Source organism: Manis pentadactyla, chromosome X, assembly GCF_030020395.1.
Source record: "Manis pentadactyla isolate mManPen7 chromosome X, mManPen7.hap1, whole genome shotgun sequence".
Taxonomy (NCBI): domain Eukaryota; kingdom Metazoa; phylum Chordata; class Mammalia; order Pholidota; family Manidae; genus Manis; species Manis pentadactyla.
In genome coordinates this window covers 30,325,242-30,347,199 of record NC_080038.1, presented here as the reverse complement: position 1 = coordinate 30,347,199, position 21,958 = coordinate 30,325,242, and the positions used below count along the sequence as shown (strand labels likewise).

The 21,958-nt window shown below is 34.5% G+C and overlaps 1 protein-coding gene across 1 annotated transcript in view; it reads right to left on the bottom strand.

The window, feature by feature from the left end:
- CFAP47 (cilia and flagella associated protein 47) overlaps positions 1-21,958 on the bottom strand; it is a 510,608-nt gene that overhangs the window by 31,336 nt on the left and 457,314 nt on the right. Inside the window, exons 61-62 of the mRNA XM_057495502.1 lie at positions 13,576-13,747; positions 10,365-10,526 (exon numbers count right to left, since the gene is read on the bottom strand). Of these exons, the coding sequence (XP_057351485.1) occupies positions 10,365-10,526; positions 13,576-13,747 (334 nt within the window). The remainder of the gene's footprint in view (positions 1-10,364; positions 10,527-13,575; positions 13,748-21,958) is intronic.

The window sequence follows — 21,958 nt, the reverse complement described above, 5'->3', positions numbered from 1 at the left end:
CAGTCACTGTTCATCCAATGATTACATCTTACAAGGGAACATTAGGGCTCTGCATGCCTGTCAAACTCTCATCAGCAAATTACATTCCTGCCAGACAAAATGCTTCATATTTTTGTTATTCCCTCAAAAGCATACATTCTTAAAGTTGATCAGTTGAGCATTTTGCTATCAACATTTACAATGTGTGGAGATAGCACATCCATTGACAAAGTGCTTTAAATGGCCATTTTAAATTTTCAATTAAGGAAAATAAGACATATACATTCATATCTACCTATCTATCTATCTATCTATCTATCTATCTATCTATCTATCTATCAGTAAGCATTAATAAAGACACTGAAACTTCATATGGAACAGAAAATTAAAATACACCATATGCAAACTATATATATCTATTTAATATTATATATATCTATTTAATATTTAATTTTCTAACTTTTGTGATTTCTAGCTTGATCCTTGAGCTGTTTCTCTTCATTCTAATTTTGGGAATTTATTCATTTATTCACTAATCAACATTTACTGAAGTCCTGTAATGCATGTAAAACACTTCACCAAATGCTGATTTTGTGCTCTAGAACCTCATGTTCTTGAAGAATGAGAGATAAAAAGGATATCTAATATTTACTCTGTTGACCACCCAACAGACTTACAAGCACAGAGGAATGGAAAAGGGCAGGAATGCAATTGGTAGTGAATTAGTAAGTCAGAAATGGTCACCACATCATTCAGCTCTGCCACTAAGGCAGGATAAATAAACAGAATCACAAACTCCAGGAGCCTTGCGGTTCTCTAGTTAAGTACTTCTGAATGGATGCCAATTCAGCCTTATGTGCTCCCATTCCAGACTCCAGCAGTTCCAATTACTTTCAGTTCTTTCAGTAGAACTCACTGCCTCATCTCTCTAGAGCTTTGTATATATTACGCCCTCTTCTTGGAACTCCTTCACTCTCTTCCCTAATCTGCTTTGCAAATGACCATCTAACCTTCTTCAAGACCCAGTTTAAAATGTCTGTTGATTAAAATATTTATTGAGCACCTAGGTAGTGAGTTTGCAAAGATGAATATAGCATGGTCCCATGTGGAACTCACTTTCTATAGAGTAAAATATAATTAGAATCAAACACCACCTTTCCGAATGCTTAGTCCCTAATAATACAAAATAATTATGAAGTTCTCTCTTCTTTGTATTTGCCTGCAGCTATCAGCTTAGTGCCTTTTAGTTGATTTCACAACCAAATTAATATTTATTGAACATTAACTTTGATTCAAAAATTTACAGGAGAAAAACATATTAAAAATCTTATTATCCTCCAAAATAAATGGCCATAATGTGGATTTCATACTGCGTTTATATTTTCATATTAAGATAGTGTCATTTTGTTCTTTAGCACACAAAAGTACTTTTTCTGAGAGGGCAGTTGCATTATATTGTCTAACTGAAACATTTATCTTTGGAAATTCTGTTGAATAAATATGATGAGTAATTCTAAATTATTTTTCTAAGGTTGATTCATTACTGGATATTTAACAAGAACTAATTCTGAACAAAATACAGTACTGGAAATACAAAAAATATATGAGAAATTGCAAAAAAATCTTACATATTGCCTAGGAATAACTAAGGGATATATACATATATATTATATATATGTAATACATACATATATTTTATGTATCAGATATTACATACTACATAATATGTATGTCTGTGTGTGTGTGTGTGTGTATATATATATATATATAAATAACATGGCTGAGAAGATTAGGCACATTCATTAAAAGGGAAACAATTATTGGTTTACAGAGTGCTATAGGAGTTTAAAATCTGAATGGTCAAGTAAGATTATATTGTGATGAGAAGAACAATAAGTAGAATTTAGAAAGTTGGAAAGGAGATAAGGCTGTTTTAGAAGCAGAAAGAAAATGAAGACAGGTAAGAAGGAGTAATGGTAAGATAGGCTCTGAGAGCAATGCCTTTTCTTCTTAGGACTGAAGCAGAATATTTTAGACAGCAGAGACAGGAGATCTGCAAGGTCACAGGGGGCAAGGACCATGAAGAGCATGAATAATTTAGATGCCATCTTGGGTAAGCAGCAGGGAACTGTCAAATGTTTCTGACACGGGAAGTCAAATGTTAATAACATTGTTTTAAGGAGACTTGTTTTACTGCAGTGTATAAATAGATTAGAGTAAAAGGGACTACAAACAGAATCTAATGAGGCAATTTCAATTGCTCAAACAAGTGAAAACCATCTGAAGTAGGATGGTATTAGTGAGATAAAATATATATATAAGAACTAAGAGTAGGAAACGGTAACAATATTGAGTATAAATGAAAAATACAATTTGAGGAGTTTATTTGCAACTGGGTTGTGTGTGTGTGTGTGTGTGTGTATGTGTGTCTATGTGCCGTTATTGCACTTGAGGAAATAACTTCTTATGATGAAATCAGTTGAAACTATTTCACTGGCTCTGGGAAACTTTTCAAAGGCATTAAATCAATTTTCATGTAAACAAAAATATTTAATAATGTGAAATATCTTGGAAGTTGTTGAATAAGACTATAACAGATTTAAGATGGTTAAGTGAAATCCAGTCCTATCAAATGTGAGAGCTCCTAATATAACAAACATACATTTAAGTATCCATCATTCATTTTGAACTAGGTTCACAGAATGCCTTCATGCATGCCTGGTACCTTTGTAAAGGTCATTTCTATGGTAAATACAGGAACTAGCACAAGCCATTATGAAACACAGGCAGGCAAGTCATTAGTTTAAGAAAAGAAGAAAACAGCTGCTGCTTTCCCGTGTTCCACATCTCAGGTCCTTGGCAGCATTAAGTGGGGAATATGCTCACTATGAGCCAGTAACATGAAACCCCTCTTTCTCCACTCATCAAAGCTTAGCTCTCTGTGTTCAGTAGACAACTTACTCTTATGAAGAAAGGATGTGACCCACACAGACTCTGTAGTGAAGAAAATTAGAATGATTACCACCAGACCCCAGCTAGCACACAGAATTTCAGGGAGCATTTATAGGCAACTATGTATTTAAAACATGTTGCACAAGACTCATTTCCAGTTGATTGGGTGATATTAACAAGCCCTCCCTCCCTCAAAAGCAACTATAGTGCTGGACAAACTGTTAAAAATAATCATTTCTGCATTCTGGAGATTCACCAAATGTATACAACAAACTGAGAGGTACTTATTCATGAAAACTACAGATCCTCAAATACAAATAGTGTAAGAAATCACAGGCAAAAGACTACATACTGGAATCCCAATTGTGGGTTCTGCATAAGGAGCTTGTAAGTCACCATTCCATTCTAACAAGTAAAAACTGAACAGACTGAAACATCAACAATGTTGGATCCGTAAGAGAAGGAAAGAAACAAGGCAAATTGCTGACCTCAAGATTAGACAGAAAGACAAGCAAATACAGAGGGATGTGACTTACTAGAGCAGAGACTCATGAGCAGAAACCGTCACAGGAACCAGCATCAGGGCACGAAAACATTATTGATGAATTGCCAGAGGCTTACTGCAGACAAGTCTGACAGTTTAAATATACAGGGGGACCCAGTCATAAGGATATCCCACAATATTATGATATTTACCTCCAGTAGCTTGAAATACTACCACAGTATATATCAGAGAAAAATTCCCCCAGGCTCCCTGCAAGTGGGAGGGGAAAGGAACCAGTGTAAAATATGCCAGGGCACTCTCTTCTTTTTAGCAAGATCTGCCCTCACGGCAAACTAGTTGACCAGAGCATGACCTGCTGGGGTATTAACAGAGACTAACTGATGGAGGGAAGGGAAATACCCAACTCCAGTCCAATCTAGCCACCCTGTCCCGCCTAAACAGGGAATAAAATGAGAAACACTTGTGGAGCTCATAGTCCAGAGGCAGAGGCTAAGACTGATAACTAATCAGAGGGCTGTAGAACTCTTCCCTTCTCCTCAGTGCACACCACCATGGTACTAAAGGCCTATTTACAGCAGTTTCTGTTACCCAGTATATCAAGTCTGGCTACCAAGAAAAAATACTGTAAGACATACTAAAAGGCAAAGAAAAAAAAAATTTGAAGAGACAGAGCAAACATCAGAAAGACCTAGCAGGGATATTGAAATGATCAGATTGGGAATTTAAAACAACTATGATTAATATGTTAACAGCTCTATGGATAATGTAGACAGCATGACAGAGTAAAGGGCCCTGTAAGCAGAGAGATAGAAATCCTAGGAAAGGACCAAAAACAAATGCTTGAGATAAAAAACACTAACAGAAATGAAGACTGCCTCTGATGGGCTTATTAGTAGACTGGACATGGCTGAGGAAATAATCTCTGAGCTAGAGACTGTATCAATGGAATCCTTGAAAACTGAAAAGCAAGGAGAACAAAGACTGAAAGAAAAACAGAACAGAATATCCAAGGACTGTTGGATAACTACAAAAGGTGTAACATATATGCAACGGCAATACCAGAAAGAGAAGGAAGAGAACAAAGAACAGAAGAAATATTGGAATAAATAATGACTGAGAATTTCCCCAAATTCACAATAGACACCAAACCACAGATGCAGGAAGCTGAGAGAACACAAAGCAAGATAAATGCAAAAAAACAAAAACAAAAACCAACCAAACAAAAAAATGCATCCAGGAATATTATTTTCAAATTACAGAAAATCAAAGATAAAGAAAAAATGTTGAAAGAAACCAGAGGGGGAAAACACCTTACATATAGAGAAACAAAGATAACAATTACATCCCACTTCTCAGAAACCATGCAAGCAAGAGAGTATAGTGAAGTTTTTAAAGTTGTGAGAAAAAACAAAACAAAACAAAACAAAAAACACCAACCTACAATTCTGTGCTTTGTGGAGGTAACCTTCAAAAGTAAAGGAAAAATAAAGACTTCCTCAGACAAACAAAAATCAAAGAGAATTTGTTGCCAGTCGACCTGCCTTAAAAGAAGTGTTCAAAGTTCTGGAGAGAGAAGGAAAATAATATAGGTCAAAGACTTGGATCTACATGAAGAGAGGAAAAGTGGGCAAGAAGCAATAAGTGAAGGTAAAATAAAATCTTTAATTTTGTATACTTCATCTAATAGGTAACAGTTTGTTCAAATAATAATAGTAATGATATATTTGATTATGTATGCTTATGTATATATCTTGTATAAGAACAAGGGCAACAAATAGAAAACAGTAATGAATATTGTAGATATTAGTCCAGCTATATCATTAATCACTTTGAATGTCAATGGTCTAAATATACAAGTTAAAAGACAGTAATTGTGAGTGGATCAAAAAAATGACCCAACTATATGTTGTCTACAAGAAACCCACTTTAATTTTAAACATATATGTTTAAAGTAAAAGGATGGGGAAAAATTCATCACGCTAACACTAATCAAAAGCAGGACATGGAATGAAAATTACAGCATAGGGAGTATACTCAGTAATACTGTAATAACTTTGTATGGTGACATATGATAACGAAACTTTTCAGAGTATACATTTCATAATGTATAAAATTGTTGAATCACTATGTTGCACACCTGAACTAATATAACATTGTATATCAACTACACTTTGAGAAGAAAAAATAAGCAGGAGTAGCTATATGAATTTCACACATAGTAGAGTTCAAAGCAGGGAAGGTTCTTAGGGATAAAGAAGGGCATCCCATAATGATAAAGGGGTCAATTCTCTGAGAAGACATAACAATTGTTAATATGTATACATCTAACAACAGATCATCAAACTACAAGAGGCAAAAATTGATAGAGCTACAAGGAGAAACAGATGAATCCACTATCATAACTGGAGATTTCACCATTCCTTTTTCAACAGTGGACAGATTTAGTAGGCAGAAAATCAGTAAGGGCATAGCTGAACTTAACAATACTATTAGTCAACTGGATATAATTAACATCTATGGACTAATTCACCCAAAAACAGCAGAATTACATTTTCCACAAGCTCACAAGGAACATTCACCAAACATACAACATTCTGGATCATAAAAGACAAGAGAATAGAAATATACAATGTTTGCTTTCAGACAACAATGGAGTTTAACCAGAAAGATAACTTGAAAAACCCAAAATATGTGGAAATTAAACAACACACTTCTAATTAACACATGGGTCAATGAAGAAACTCAAGAGAAATTTAAAAATATTTTGATTAAAGTGAAAATGAAAATACTGAAAATACTACCTATCAAAATTTGTGGAATGCAGTGAAACTCGTGCTTAAAGGGAAATTTATAGCATTAAATGTACATATTAGAAAAGAAGAAAAAACTTCTATCAATAATCTAAGTTTCTACCTTAGGAAAGTAGAAAAAGAAAAGCAAATTAAACCCAAAGTAAACAGAAGGAAATGAATAATAAGAATTAGAGCAAACAGCAATAAAACTGAAAACAGGAAATCAAAAGAGAAAATCAATGAAACAATATGCTGGTTCTTTGAAAAGATTGGTAAAATTGATAAGCCTCTAGTCAGGCAAACTAAGAAAAAAAAGAGAAAGGGCACAAATTAATAATAACAGAAATGAAAGACCCTGGGCACATCACTACAGAGCCCATGGAAACTGAAAGGATAATAAAGGAATATTATGCTAACAAATTTGATATCCTAGGTGAAATGGACCAATTCACTGAATGATACAATCTTCCAAAATTTACATAGCAAGAAATAGACAATCCAAATAGGCCTATATCTATTGAAGAAATTGAATCAGTAATTAATAACCTTCCCAACAGAAAGCAAACGGTTCAGATGGGTTCACTGGTAAATTCTACCAAAGATTTAAGGAAGAAATCACACCAATTCTTTACTATCTTTTTCAGATTATAGAAGCAGGTGGAATGCCTGCTAACTCATTCTATGAATCTAGTCTTACCCTAAAACCAAAACCAGATGAAGATATTGCAAGAAAACTACATATCAACCACTCTCATGAACATAGATGCAAACATCCTGAGCAAAATATTAGCAAATTTAATGAAAAAATTTTAAAAAGAATTATACATGATGACCAAATGGGATTTATCCCAGGTATGCAAGGCTGGCTCAACAGTTGAAAATCAATTAATGTAATCCATCATATCAACAGACTGAAAAGGAAAAATTAGATGACTGCATCAATAGTTGCAGAAAAAGCATTTGACAAAATCCAATAGCCATTAATGACAAAAATTCTTAGTAAACTAGGAATAGAAGGGAACTTCCTCAACTTGATAAAGACTATCTACAAAAATTCTACAGCTAACATCAGACTTAATGGTCAGAAACTCATGGCTTTCCCACTAAGATCAGGTAAAAACAAGGTTGTTCCCTCTCACCACTCTTTTTCTTTCTTTTTTTATTGAAGTATTGTTGATATATAATCTTATATTGGTTTCAAGTATACTGACCACTCCTTTTCACTATCATACTAGCAGTCCTTGTTATACAATAATGCAAGAAAAGGAAGTAAAAGGTATACAGAATGGGAAGGAATATATAAATCTGTCTTTATTTGCAGATGACATGATTGCCTATACAAAAAATACCAAAAAATCAACAATAAAACTGAAACTAATAAATTATAGCAAAGTTGTAGGATACCAGATTAATACACAACATTCAATTGTTTTCTTGTATACCAACAATAGACAAGTGGAATTTGGAATTAAAAACATGACCACTTACATTAGCACCCCCAAAAAGTTAATACTTAGGTATATATCTTACAATATGTACACTATGTATATGAGGAAAACTACAAAACTCCAATGAATGAAATCAAATAAGAAATAAATAAATGGAGAGATATTCCATGTTCGTGGGTAGGAAGACTCTGTATTGTCTTCCCAATTTGATCTATATATTCTATCCAATCTCAATCAAAATCCCAGAAAGTAATTTCTATGGATATCAATAAATGGATTATAAGGTATATATGGAGAGGCAACAGACTCAGAATATCAGAATAGTCAGCTCAATACTGAAGGACAACAAAGTTAGAGGGCTGACAGTACCTAACTTGAAGACTTACTATAAAGCTACAGTAATTAAGACCATGTGGTATTGGTGAAAGAATCAACAAGTAAATTAATGGAACATAATGCAAAGTCCAGAAATAGACCCATATAAATATAGTTAAAAAGGAGCACAGGTAATACAATGGAGCAAAGACAGCCTCTTCAACAAATGGTGCTGGACATCTACATGCAAAAAAAATGAATCTAGACACAGACATTATACCCTTTACAAAAATTAACTCAGAATGGATTATAAACCTAAATGTAAAACACAAAATTATAAAGCTCCTATAAGATAATGTAAGAGAAAACCTAGATGACCCTGGATAGGTTGATGTCTTTGATACAACAGTAAAGACACAATCCATTAAAGAAATGATTGATATGCTGGACTACATTAAAATTAAAATCTTCTATTCTGTGAAGAATGATATCAAAAGAATTAGAACACAAGCCACAGAATGGGAGAAAGTATTTGCAAAAGACACATTTGATAAAGGAATATAATCCAAAATACACAGGGAACTCTTAAAACTCAACTAACAACTCAATAAAAACAAACAACTGAATTAAAAAGTGAGCCAAAGACCTTTTCAGATGCCTTACCAAAGAAGATACACAGATGGCAAGTAAGCATTTGAAAAGATACAACATATCATATGTCATCAGGGAAATGCAAAGTAAAACTACAATGAGATACCACTACACTTCTATTAGAATGGCCCAAATCCAGAACACTGACACCATCAAATGCTGGTGAGGATATGGAGCAACAGGAACTTACATTCATTTTTGGTGCAAAATAGTACAGACACTTTGGAAGAGAGTCTGGTGACTTCTTACAAAATGAAACATACTCTTACCACAGGATCATGTTCCTTGGTATTTACCCCAAATAGTTGAAAACTTATATCCATACTAAAACCTGCTCCCAGATGTTTATATTAGCTGTAATTATAAGTACCAAAACTTGGAAGCAACCAAGATGTCCTTCAGTAGGTGAATGGACAAATAAACTGTGGTACATCCAGACACTGGAATATATTCAACGCTAAAAAGAAGTGAGCTATCAAGCCATGTAAAGACATAGGTAAACCTCAAATGCATATTACTAAGTAAAAGAAGCCAATATGAAAAGGCTACATACTCTAATTCCAATTTCATGGCCTTCCAGAAAAGGCAAAACTATGGAGACAATAGAAAGATCAGTGGTTTCCAGGGGAGAGAGAAGAATAGCCAAGCACATAGGACTTTAGGGCAGTGAAAACACTCTATATGATACCATAATGATGCATATGTCATTATACTTTTGTCCAAACCTATAGAATGAATAACACCATGAGTGAACCTTAAAGTAAACCATGGACTTTGGATGATTATAATGTATCAATGTAGGTCCATCCTTGTTAAAAAAAGTACCACTCTGATAAGTGATTTTATTAATTGGACAGGCTATGAATGAGTAGGAGCAGCGGGTATGTGAGAAATCTCTGCACTTCCTCTCAATTTTGTAAAAGACCTAAAATTGCTAAAAAAAAAAAATTCATTAAAAAAAAGACTACATACTGGGTGACTTTATTTATATGATATGTCTAGAAAAGGCAGTTACAGAGATGGAAAGCAAATCACTGGTTGCCTAAGACTGGGGGTGGGAGTAGAAGTTGACTGCAAAGAGGCTTGTGGGAAATTTGGGGTGAGTTGGGAGAGTTATCCACCTAGAATGTGGTTATAATTGCAAGTTCTATAAACGTTCCAAAAAATTATTGAAATATACACTTACAATGGGTACATTTTATGGTATATACATTATAACTCAAGAAAAGCTGTGAAAATATATTTTACATGTGAGATAAAGAAATGTACATGGCCATGCTGCCTATGTTATCACAAGTAAAACAAGGATAGCTATAGTTGAGAAGACAATAATATAGAAAATATAATCAATATAGGTTCCCAATAATCTCTACTTAAAACACTTGAAAACTCAAAACCTTTAAAATTTACTGAGAAACATTTAGTCTATCATTGAAAAAATACATTAAAAGATAACTTGAAAAACAAATAGAAATGTTATTCTAAATTTCAATATCTAATTATTTACTTCTTGTTTTTTGGCCTTCACTTTGTAGACTTTATTTTCCAATTTTTAAACAAAATGCTATGAAACATATAAAGCTTTGATTAATAGAACCAATACTGCTCTGGCTTGTCCAACAAAAGATGACATAATAGAATTGTGCACTTTAAATTTTGTTTCCCAGTTCAGCATAAATTACATTCACAAAACCAGTAACATACTTTTGGTTGATGTATTACCTTGTCTGACTTGTCAGCCTGAAGTCAACAATAGATTCCTTAAATAAGCCAACCCCTTCAATATCAATGACACTATCCACATCAGGCTCAGTAGCAACCAATATTATGGGAAAGTTCCAGATCCCATCTGTTATGCAGTCTATTTTCAGCATAATTTGAGACCTTGAATAGAAAAAGAGATCATAATGGTTATTACAATGAAACAAGCACAGAATACAATATAGCAAATCAATATCTAAGGTGAAAATGTACAACACTATTCTGTGGAAGGATAAACTGTGAAAAAATTACCTTGTATTTACTGTTGTGAAAAATTTTATATTTCCTTTTACCTAAATATGAAAATTTTGTTGTCCTTTTTAACCTTGCTAAGACAAAAAGAATTCAATACTTAATTACCTAGGTAAAATATGGTTTGGATATAATTATTTTTTTGTTCTTCTTTTTGATAATTTAGAGCTCTTGGTTTTATTTTGGTTTCTCTCATTTAACTGTGTGTCTTATAGTGAATCATCCCAAACACATATAGAAGAAAGAATAACACAAGTAAATGAATATATACATATATGCACAAAATTATTTAGCTACCACACATCATCATACAGCTCACATCAATTTATGAATCATGCATACAAATTGTCCTAAAACAGTTTCTCAAATAATCACCAAAAAGTTCTAAATGCACAAATGATGAGTGAGTATAAATTCACAGGGTTTTACTCATATTCACTAATGATAACATTTCTCCTTTTTGGTTGTTGTAATTTCCATATCACTAAATCAACACAATACAAAGCTAAAATGTGAAAAAAACACTAACAAATAAACAGAAAACTGTGAAAATCTAAGACAAAAGAGGGTAATGTCAATGTTTATAACATACTTTCTTCTTAAAGCTTGATTTTATTACTGCTTCCTAAAGATGACCCTGCTATCTTCTAGTTACTGTACTACATATTCAAAACCCCTTTAAATACATGCCTGGCTACATCATACATACTTAAACTAGGGAAATGAAAAAAAGCACAAATAATACTTTCAGTTGTCTTTTCATTGCAAGGTTGGCTGTATTTTGTACCTGGTGTATAGTGTGGTTCTGATCAGTATGTCTACATTAAGACAAATAAAGCCCATGTCAGATGTACTGTATCATACAGTACTGGCAGGTGCTACATATCAGTTGCTTAAAAAATAAATATAAAGATACTAGAAGAGGTTTCATAGAGGATAGACATTCAAAGTTCACTATTCTCACAGGTTCCAATCTGATCCTCTTAAACCCAACTAAGGGATGTACAATGTTATGGTTTTGGGCGGTAAGACGGTAATGCCAGCAATTGCAGAGTAGAGCACAGTGTATTAGGTACTTTCATCATTTGAACTGGTTCTGAAAAGTAGTACCAAAACAATAGAGAGCCCAGATATAAATCCAAGCATATATGGTCAATTAATATACGATAAAGGAGCCATGGATATACAATGGGGAAATGACAGCCTCTTCAACAACTGGTGTTGGCAAAACTGGACAGCTACATGCAAGAGAATAAAACTGGATTATTGTCTAACCCTATACATAAAAGTAAACTCAAAATGGATCAAAGACCTGAATGTAAGTCATGAAACCATAAAACTCTTAGAAGAAAACATAGGCAAAAATCTCTTGAATATAAACATGAGCAACTTTTTCCTGAATGCAACTCCTCGGGCAAGGGAAACAAAATAAAAAATGAACAAATGGGACCACATCACTGCTAAAAAGCTTCTGTACGGCAAAGGACACCATCAGCAGAACAAAAAGGCATCCTACAGTATGGGAGAATATATTTGTAAATGACATATCTGACAAGGGGTTAAATCCAAAATATATAAAAAAACTCACATGCTTCAACACCCAAAAAGCAAATAACCCTATTAAAAAATGAGCAGAGGATATGAACAGACACTTCTCCAAAGAAGAAATTCAGATGGCCAACAGGCACATGAAAAGATGCTCCACATCACTAATTATCAGGGAAATGCAAATAAAAACAACAATGAGATATCACCTCACACCAGTTAGGATGGCCAACATCCAAAAGAAAAGCAACAACAAATGCTGGTGAGGATGCGGAGAAAGGGGAACCCTCCTACACTGTTGGTGGGAATGTAAGCTAGTTCAACCATTGTGGAAAGCAATATGGGGGTTCCTCAACAAACTAAAAATAGAAATACCATTTGACCCAGGAATTCCACTCCTAGGAATTTACTCGAAGAAAAAAAGTTCTCAGATTCAAAAAGGCATATGCACCCCTATGCTTATCACAGCACTATTTACAATAGCCAAGATATGGAAGCAACCTAAGTGTCCATCAGTAGATGAATGGATAAAGAAGAGGTGGTACATATACATAATGGAATACTATTCAGCCATAAGAAGAAAACAAATCCTACCATTTGCAACAACATGGATGGAGCTGGAGGACATTATGCTCAGTGAAACAAGCCAGGCGGAGAAAGACAAGTACCAAATAAATTCACTCATTTGTGGAGTATAACAACAAAGCAAAACTGAAGGAACAAAATAGCAGCAGAGTCGCAAACTCCAAGAAGGGACTAGCAGTTACCAAAGGGGAGGGGTGTGGTAGGGCAGATGGGGAGGGAGGGAGAAGGGGATTGAGGGGTATTATGATTAGTACACATGGTGTGGGTGGTCATGGGGAAGACAATGTAGCTCAGAGAAGACAAATAGGGACTCTGTGGCATCTTACTACACTGATGGACAGTGACTGCAATGGGATATGGGGGGGACTTGATAATAAGGGTGAATGTAGTAACCACATTGTTTTTTCATGTGAAACCTTCATAAGAGTGTATATCAATGATACGTTAATAAAAAAAACTATCATGTTGCCAATGTGCAAAAAAAAAAAACTATCAATCATTTTTGTTTTACAAAGCAGACTGCTCTCTTTTGTTAATATTATACTCTAATAACCTTAGGGAGTTCACAATCCATGAAAACATCTCAGATTGCCAATCATTTGGATGAATTTTTCTCATCAGAATGATTTTCATAGCTTGATAGCCAGAAATTACCTATCGCAAAATACTTACCTCAACAGTATCAAAGAAGTAATACAGTCCAAATATATAAAGATGGGAAGAAAGAAGGTTATTTAGCTTAAAAGAATAATAATATTTTTTAAAGAAAAAGGGATAAAAGTAGGCTTACTTCAATGGTTTCTTTGGTGCAAATACCAGACTGAAGACCAATGTTATCTTTTCAGCCTTCGTATTATAAAATGTTTTGATCAAATGTAAAGCCACGCAGGATTCCAAGTTAGACTTCGCAACTTCAGATTCAAACTGAATTTCATATTCAAATTCACGTTTTATTGGCTTATCTATGGAAAAACCAAGATTCAAGTGCATTTCAATTTAACTAAATATGTGTAGATGGAACATCAGACATGTCAACACCAAGAGTACACAGGTATTTAAAGGGAGTGAGAGGGTATTCTTTATTAGCTTTGTGTTTATAAAGCTGGGGTATTACCAGATGATAATGGTACTTAGTATGTTTCTGTTAAAAGGTAAATAAATAAATGAATATTAAAAAATAAGTGCAGAAGACAGTCCTTATGTCCCTTAAATCTTTCAAGATTCAGATTTATGAAACAATAGCCAATGGATATTAACAATCAATATTTATTATAAAATACAAATAATATCACATGCTCTATATAATCAATGTATTAAAGACCTACAGACTTATAATTTATAACAACTTGAATTAAGTTTAAATATTATTAGAAAAGCATCCCCATCTATTAGGACAGGATTTTCAAGTTCTGGTATATTAATAAAAGAGAGAGTTCTTCATGTTTTACTTTTGGAGTGTTACAGACAATATGGTTAACCATATTTTCTTAACTAGTAGGTTACCAGAGGAAAGTTATAGAAGGGTTTTGTTAGGTACATGGAAAGTATCTTAAATCTAGGACTGGTATGTAGAAGAGAAGAACAAACATCTGTAATATTTACTCTCCACATACATGTAAGGAGCCCAAACTCCAAATCGTGGTTTGTTGCTTGTGGATCATGGAAGAGAGGTTAGAGAACTAAAAGTCAGTGTATAAAAGTAAAAGTGAACCTTGGATTCATAGAACTGATAACCACCTTTCTCCAAGCAATCCTAGCAGAAACCACACTACCTTTCAGAAGTATTTGATTATAATTTCTGCTACAGAACTCTGAAAAATAGCTTTGGCTGTAACAAGCCCAAGTCATATGTAATGATCACTCAGCAAATCTTACTTATGTAAAATAAGTGACTGATCAATGCCCTTATAAAATTTTTCTTTTACACATGTAAAAATAAATCACTGACCTCCTGAACTGCTGGTTTTCATCCTGTTGACAAAATCAGCAATTGTTCCTATCAGTAAACCATTCTCTGCTGTAGCAAAATCAGTGTGTCTACATACAGTGTGTATATTTGTTTTAGGAATGAGATATGGAAATGTTCCAGAGGAATCCACAATCCATACAGAGAAACAATGCATAAGAATTTTAGAGTGTTTAACCAAAGATGAAATTTCCATTGCATTCAAGTAACATAATATTTTTTAAAGCAGCTACTGTATGTAGTTGAGATCTGCAACTATTTCTGCTTAATTATTGAAGCCTTTAAGGGAATGGCTGTATCAGAATGTAGACTGGAAATGAGAAGCTAAATTTAGTTTCACAAGCATTGAACCTCCTGTGAGGAATCTGTCACTATGGATGTTCATAATTCCAATCATAAGAAGATCCACTGGTACAAAATAGAGATGATTATCAGCTAGGAGATGGGGGCAGTGAGACAAGTAGGAGTTACATGAGCACATTTTTCAAACTACACATAACCCCCCTGCCTGTAATTCAAGTATATTGATATGCTCACAAAAGGGAGAGGGACAGAATGAGGTTGGGCAAAATCATGATAAACAGACATTGTATATTGTATCTTAAAGTTTATCTGTTAGAGTCTCTGCATTTTATTTGACAAGTCATATTACCAAGTAGGAAACATGCCTTTGGCTATGTTCTTAATTTGGAGAGATCTGCACAGTACTTTTATGTGGATTGGGTCAAAAAGAGCTAAGGCAGTGAGGGCAGTGTAAGTTATCATCTGGCTGTGGGATAAAATTAATCTCTCATGACAAACAGAGCACATAACTTTAAAAGAATAAGCACATGTTTCTAAAAAAAGGACTTACATAAATGCTGTTTCCCATAATATACATAATAATTTGAAAGTTACAAGTCAACAGTCCTTGGGACTACTGTAACAAACTTTTCAATATCAGAGGAAAATTTTGTCCTTTTTAAGAAAACCCTTAAAATGACCCTTGAATTCATGAAATTAGTAGTCAAGATAAATATATATTTCACTTTATTTGTGTTTTAACAGGTATGTAAGTATTTACTAATCTGTTTTTTTTTCTTCCTGTCTTACAATATATAATGGTTATCACAGACTGGTCTTAAAGCACCTCCCATTTTCAGCTGTTTCCCTTTCCCATTCTCTGAGGATTTTCAAGAACTGCTAGTACCTGTAGATTTTGCCCCAGTTAAATTTTCTAACTATGGCTAAATTCATGAATATGAGGCAGATAATTTTGTTTCCTCAGCCAACATCTAGACTTTAAAAATGTAATGTTTTTCTTTTTCATCTCTTTATTTATTCAGCAATTAATTGAAAACTTTTCTTGAAATGATCAGTATGATTCTTGTCTTCATGGAGCTTATGATTAGGAGGAAAGAACTGCCAATAAACTACCAGTGATACCACTAGTTTTCAAATGATTACTGTGACATGTGCTACTATGGAGAAGTAAAAGATGCTATAAAAGCATCAGTCCTGGGACCCTATTAAGATCCTGAGAAGACCAATACACCAAAATTGAAAGCTGAAAAGGGTGACCTGGATGTAGAGAGGAAGAAAATGCCTGCTAAGCAACAGAGAAGCACCGGGGAATTTTCCATGGTGGAAACGAACTTAGCCCGTTCGAGGAAGAATCTATGTGGTGGAGCAGAGGCAGTGGAAAGAACTTCTCAAGAGATGAAGTGAGCAAACCAGGTAGGACCATGCAGGGCAGGGTGAAGATCTGGGACTTTTCAGAGTAACAGAGTGGGTGCTGGGGGGAACAATGGATGTTTCAAATATGGAAGTAATGTGCTCTTTTAATGGCCAATCAAGCAAAGACACTCAACGATAGAAGTTAATGAAGTTTCCAATGTAATTCAGGCCAGGTGGTGGTGAGACAGGGACATGGATGTAGTCAGAGTAGGGTGAGAGCCTCCGGAGGGGGCAGGGTGGGATATTTGCAGTCAGAGCAATGTAACTACATGCGAGGAAACCCCCCTACTAAAACTCTATGTTAAACATTGAACTCTAGAATCATTCTTCAATGAGATCAGTTAATGTTCCCCAGATAAAGAAGAGTAGCACATGTTTTATTATGCTAATCATTTGTAACCATGTGTAAGATTCACTTTAGCATGCTAAAAGGCCCAGGCCTATGTGCTGTCTTTCCTCCTTCAGATCTGACAAGGTGATTTTGCATACTGAGCAACTAACTTAGCATGCAGACCCAGCTGTAAACAATATAGTAAAAGGCAGGAAGGATTCCACCTTAAAGATAAGATTGCATTTTAACACCCAGGAAGTTCAAGAGGCAAGATTCGTTAGCAAGTAGACCATACCTCAGCCCACCTTGGGGGCTGGGCAGGCAGCCTTTTGATATGCTCCCAGACCAAGACACCGGTGTCCCAGAGAGAAATCAAGGCAGGAAATTTCTTACAGTTAAGTTAATTTTTAATATTCAGGGACCACTTAACAAGTCCCCACCCCTAAGTTTTTTCATGTTCTCGAAAAATCCTCAACTGCCTATAAAACCCCCTAGACAACGCACCGCTATGGACTCTCTTGTCCCATCCTGGCGTGAGCCGGGAGCTCTGTCCTTTCACTTTATCTCCAAATAAAAGCCTGTACCTTGCTCTCCTGCCATGACTGTGTGTGAAGCTCATTCTTTGGCTCCGCAAACAAGAACCCCGGCATCAGTGGCTTGCACAAGGGTGAGAGGAAGATGTAGGTTAAGATGAAGAAATGTTCTGCTATCCATAACGTGGGAGCTACGTGAACAGTCATGGCTGGTAACTAGAATCATTGAACTTATTACTTCAGTGCTATATTCATACCCTTAACATATACACAAAATGTTTAACTGAACAGGTTTCAGAGAATTTCAGAGTATGATATCTATATCTATCGATCTAGCATGTCATAAAACAATATGGTAATAATCATTTGGGTATGACAGCAAAGTCATATTGAACAAAAAGGGTATGCCTCCCTTTGAGATATTATCCTTGCATGACTGCCGTTCAGTTTAATGCCTGTATCATAGTGCCAATAAATCACACAATGGGAGCTGTGCTGGCCAAAGGTGCCTGTTGTTTGGGTGAATTTTCTCTGGACAATGACTGAATTTTACTAAATGTGGAAGAATATCAGTAATTTTTAAAAAGAGAATACCTGACTAAATATGACAATCAAGAAATAATTATGACAAATTTATTTACAGAATATATCTGGAAATTATGTGCTATATATACCATATAACTTTCAACCTGTAAGAAATATATTTCATAGCAAATCTAACAAAAATGTCTCAATTATGGAGAAATGAGTATCAAAGTATAATGAACATTGTTATTCACATTCTTTCCTTAAATTTTTACAGTTCTGTCTTCATTAATGATAGGCATATACATTTGTCAGACAGAACATAGTAATCATATGAGGAATGAATGTAGTACTAAAGAAAATTTGAAATACATGAAGACAACAAAGTATTCAAAGAAAATAGAGGATGTTGGATAAACTACCTAAAGCTATTTTCTTTGAATAGATAATAAAGAATGTGCCACCTGCATACACATTTTTATAAAACTGCAGATATCTTTTTGAAGTGGTATTTTATTTACATGTTTTTACTTTACTTTCATAAGGTCATTTAATAGACCAAACATTTTGACTAACTTAAAATAACCCCATGTTCCTCTGATATGACTGCAAGTACAGTAAACTACAAAATGAAAATTAAAGAAAGCAGCCACATATCTAATGTTCTTCTTGCCTGTTTTGTTTTAAACAAGATCCCAGAAATAAAAGATAAAGGGACTTCTTGTAACAATATTTTATGTGAACTTTCAGCAATTTGCGTCTAATTTCACACTCTAATGTACTTTCTTCTTCATAGAGTATTCTTTTGTGAATGAGAAACCCACCAAATGACATTGAGAGAACCACGTTTCCACATTAAAAAATTGTCAGTAATTGAAGATGGGCCCTCTAGTACACCACTAACACACAATGCCCAGCTAAAGCTTACATAAGAATAATGCTTAATATCTAACACTTATGGAACACTAAGAACTGGGCACTTTCTACAGATTCCATGTGTGTACATATTTAATCCTCTAAATATCATATAACATAGGTAACATTATTAGGTCCATATTACAGTTAGAGAAACTCAGTTTACAAATAGGTGAAGTAATTTTATGAAGGCCCTACAACAGGTTCATAGAACAGAAGCTGAGCTGTCTGACTTCAGATTTCACAGCCTAGGATATCAGGCCTGTCATATGGCACAGCTGCTGAGAAGGTGCCATCAGCATCATCATGTGTAAGTGCACAGGTCATAACCTGTGCAATGGAGTGTGGTGGCCCTGGAGGCAGAGCCCTGGGTCACAAACGTCTAGATCCTGGTCTCAGGAAGAGGAGACAACATTTATAGTGGAAATTCCACCCACACAGAAAAATTTCTAACCATATAGAAGTAACTTTATAAAATACAGTCTAAATATCCAAGTAGAATAATTACCCAGCAGGGAAATACCAATTGATTTAAATAGTACAGGTGCATAAATCCAACATGCTGGATAGATGTTCTGTGTCTTGTTAATTTTGGCATCTCTGGGGCTCAGCATAACATCTGGCAGCAAAGATGTTTGCTAGATTGTTGTTGAATGAAAAAGATATGAAAGTGATCAATTCTCGTTAGCTCAGTGGTGTGTGTGACAAGTCAGGGTGGAGAGAGAGCAAAGAGCTCCTAGCATTTTCATTGAATTAGGCTTGATAGTTTTATTGGACTCACAGGGAAAGAAGAAGATGATGATAAAGGGAGGCTGAGGGGAAGGGAGTGGTGAGGATTGTTCTCTCCTTCTAACCATGTTTACATAGTAGGGCCTTTTCACTCACAAGAAGGGAAAAGTATGGGAGAAAAAAAAAATCCCAGCTGCCTCCCCCATCATGATTCACCATCAGAGGAAAAGCAACATATCTGGTCAGTGAATTTCGGTGAAGGAATGGGTCATGAGCAGATGAGCAGACCCTCCTCTTTCCTTCCAGTGTCTTGAATCCAGGATGCACTTTCTCCTTCTTCATGTGCAGGATGTTTGTTCCTGCAGGGAGTCTACAACTGGCTAGTTTGGGATGAATGCATTGCATATTGGTAGGAGGTATTAATACGCCCCAATGAGTCCATAGTGCCAAGTCACTTTCCCGTTCACCTGTATACCTAATGAAGGCAACCTTTTGATCTCTGCTTTATTCTACATCTACTTCTCAGTTGGTTAGAAACTCAGATGAGGGCATAATGATTCCTGCAATCATTTCTGAACACTATTTTGAACATTTTGAACATTATTCACTATGCTGAGTAAACTGCAATGAAATTACACTCAAGGGGGAAAACAGCTGGTTTGCCTTTGCATATACTAAAGACTAAAACATTATCCAGAATTTGTGGCTAGACTTGTTTCTTCATAAAGAAGAAGGGCAAGCAGGGAGACGTACAGAGAGTGCTGGCAGGGTGGTTACACTTTTGGAATAAGGACAAGAAATGAATCAACGAATTACCAGATGCCTTTAAGAAGACCAAATAAGGGAGAGGTCATGTGATGTTATCAACTATTCAGGTAGCATAATAAATATTAAAGTTGAAAGGAGACTGATCAAATTTACTTCTGAATGGCAAGACATGCTACAAGAGAACAAAGACGAGCATTCACAAATTAAAGTGCCTTTAGCCAAAAAATAGATGAGCTTCCTGAGTTTTGTGATACTGAGCAGAGAAAAAGCTATTTTAGAGGGAATGACAGAAGAAAGAAGACTACAAAACCTCCAGATGGTTATTTTTGATATTAAGTATTATTTTTCATCATGAAAAGTTATGAAGTAGTGGAATATGAGCCATATCAAAAGGTGTATCTTCAAGAGCTATTTGAGAGAGACTGTTTTTCCAATCTGCCTTTCAAACCTCCCAAAATGATACTGGCAGCTTCCCTACAGATCCTTTTTATATGGGAGAAAGTGGAATTTTTCCAGGTAATAAGATTGAATCAAATTCTATTATCAAAATTAAATTTCTTTAGCTTGCAACCTGACAAGAGTACAATTTAAAGTAGCAAAAACGTATCAAATTAAAATAAAATTTAATTTAATTAAGTAATTTAAAGTAGCTGAAACATATTAAAATAGTTTCTATATATAAGCATTTCCTTCCTTTCTTTTATACTTAATGTCATAGAAGCACCAATATTTTGCCCTTCAGACAGGATGGATCTCAAATAGAAATTAATGTTTGAACACTCAATTATTAAAATTCACTTAAACATAGCAGGATGACACACAAAACAGTGATTTCACTTCAGAGAGGGACTGGACATTCACTGGGGTATAGTTACCATAAATTGGCTGCTTATTAAAATTATGTCCCATTATAATAAAAAGTACTTACATTTATTTATCACTTGAAATTGGCAGTTGTGTTACACATTTGAACTCTTTAGGTTAATCTACACTCATATTTTTATCCCTGATTTGCATATATAATCAGAATTCCCTTTCAGTATTGGCTATTGGTTGATAAGAAGAAAATTGTAAGGGCTACTTAGATTACATTTCCTATAGTTCTCTAATGCTACTGCATGATTCGCCAAAGCAAAACCTGCATTTTTATAATAATAAAATGTTTTTATTTATAATAATATTTTTGAGATAAATGGAAATGGTTTGCATCAGTCTGATTTCATTATTAACAGTTCTTTAACCAGTAAGTGAACAAGCTTGCAATGGAAAATTCCCTTCTTATATAAACTTATTTCACTTTTTATAAATTTAAATGGTCTCTGATTAAGTTGACATTTTTGCAATTATTAAACTAAAATTTAATCAGACAAAAAAGAAATAACTAATAAACTGATACAATTAAAAGGTAAATATCTTATAGTGAGCCTAATAAAAGTATTATCTCCTTACCTCACATAGTTAATACTATCCACCAGTAAATAAGAAGAACAAAATTAGTGTGAACTATTTTTTTGTAATTCTAACGATCTTATGAAATACATTGGATACATGTAACATAGTATAGTACTCATTTCATAATTCCACCTCTAGTTTTAAAAATATTGCCTTCCAAATCTTATAGTGAGACTGTGTGTGAAGGATTATTCTGACATTTTTGAAACTCATTTAAGAAAGAGTTATTATTTCTAGA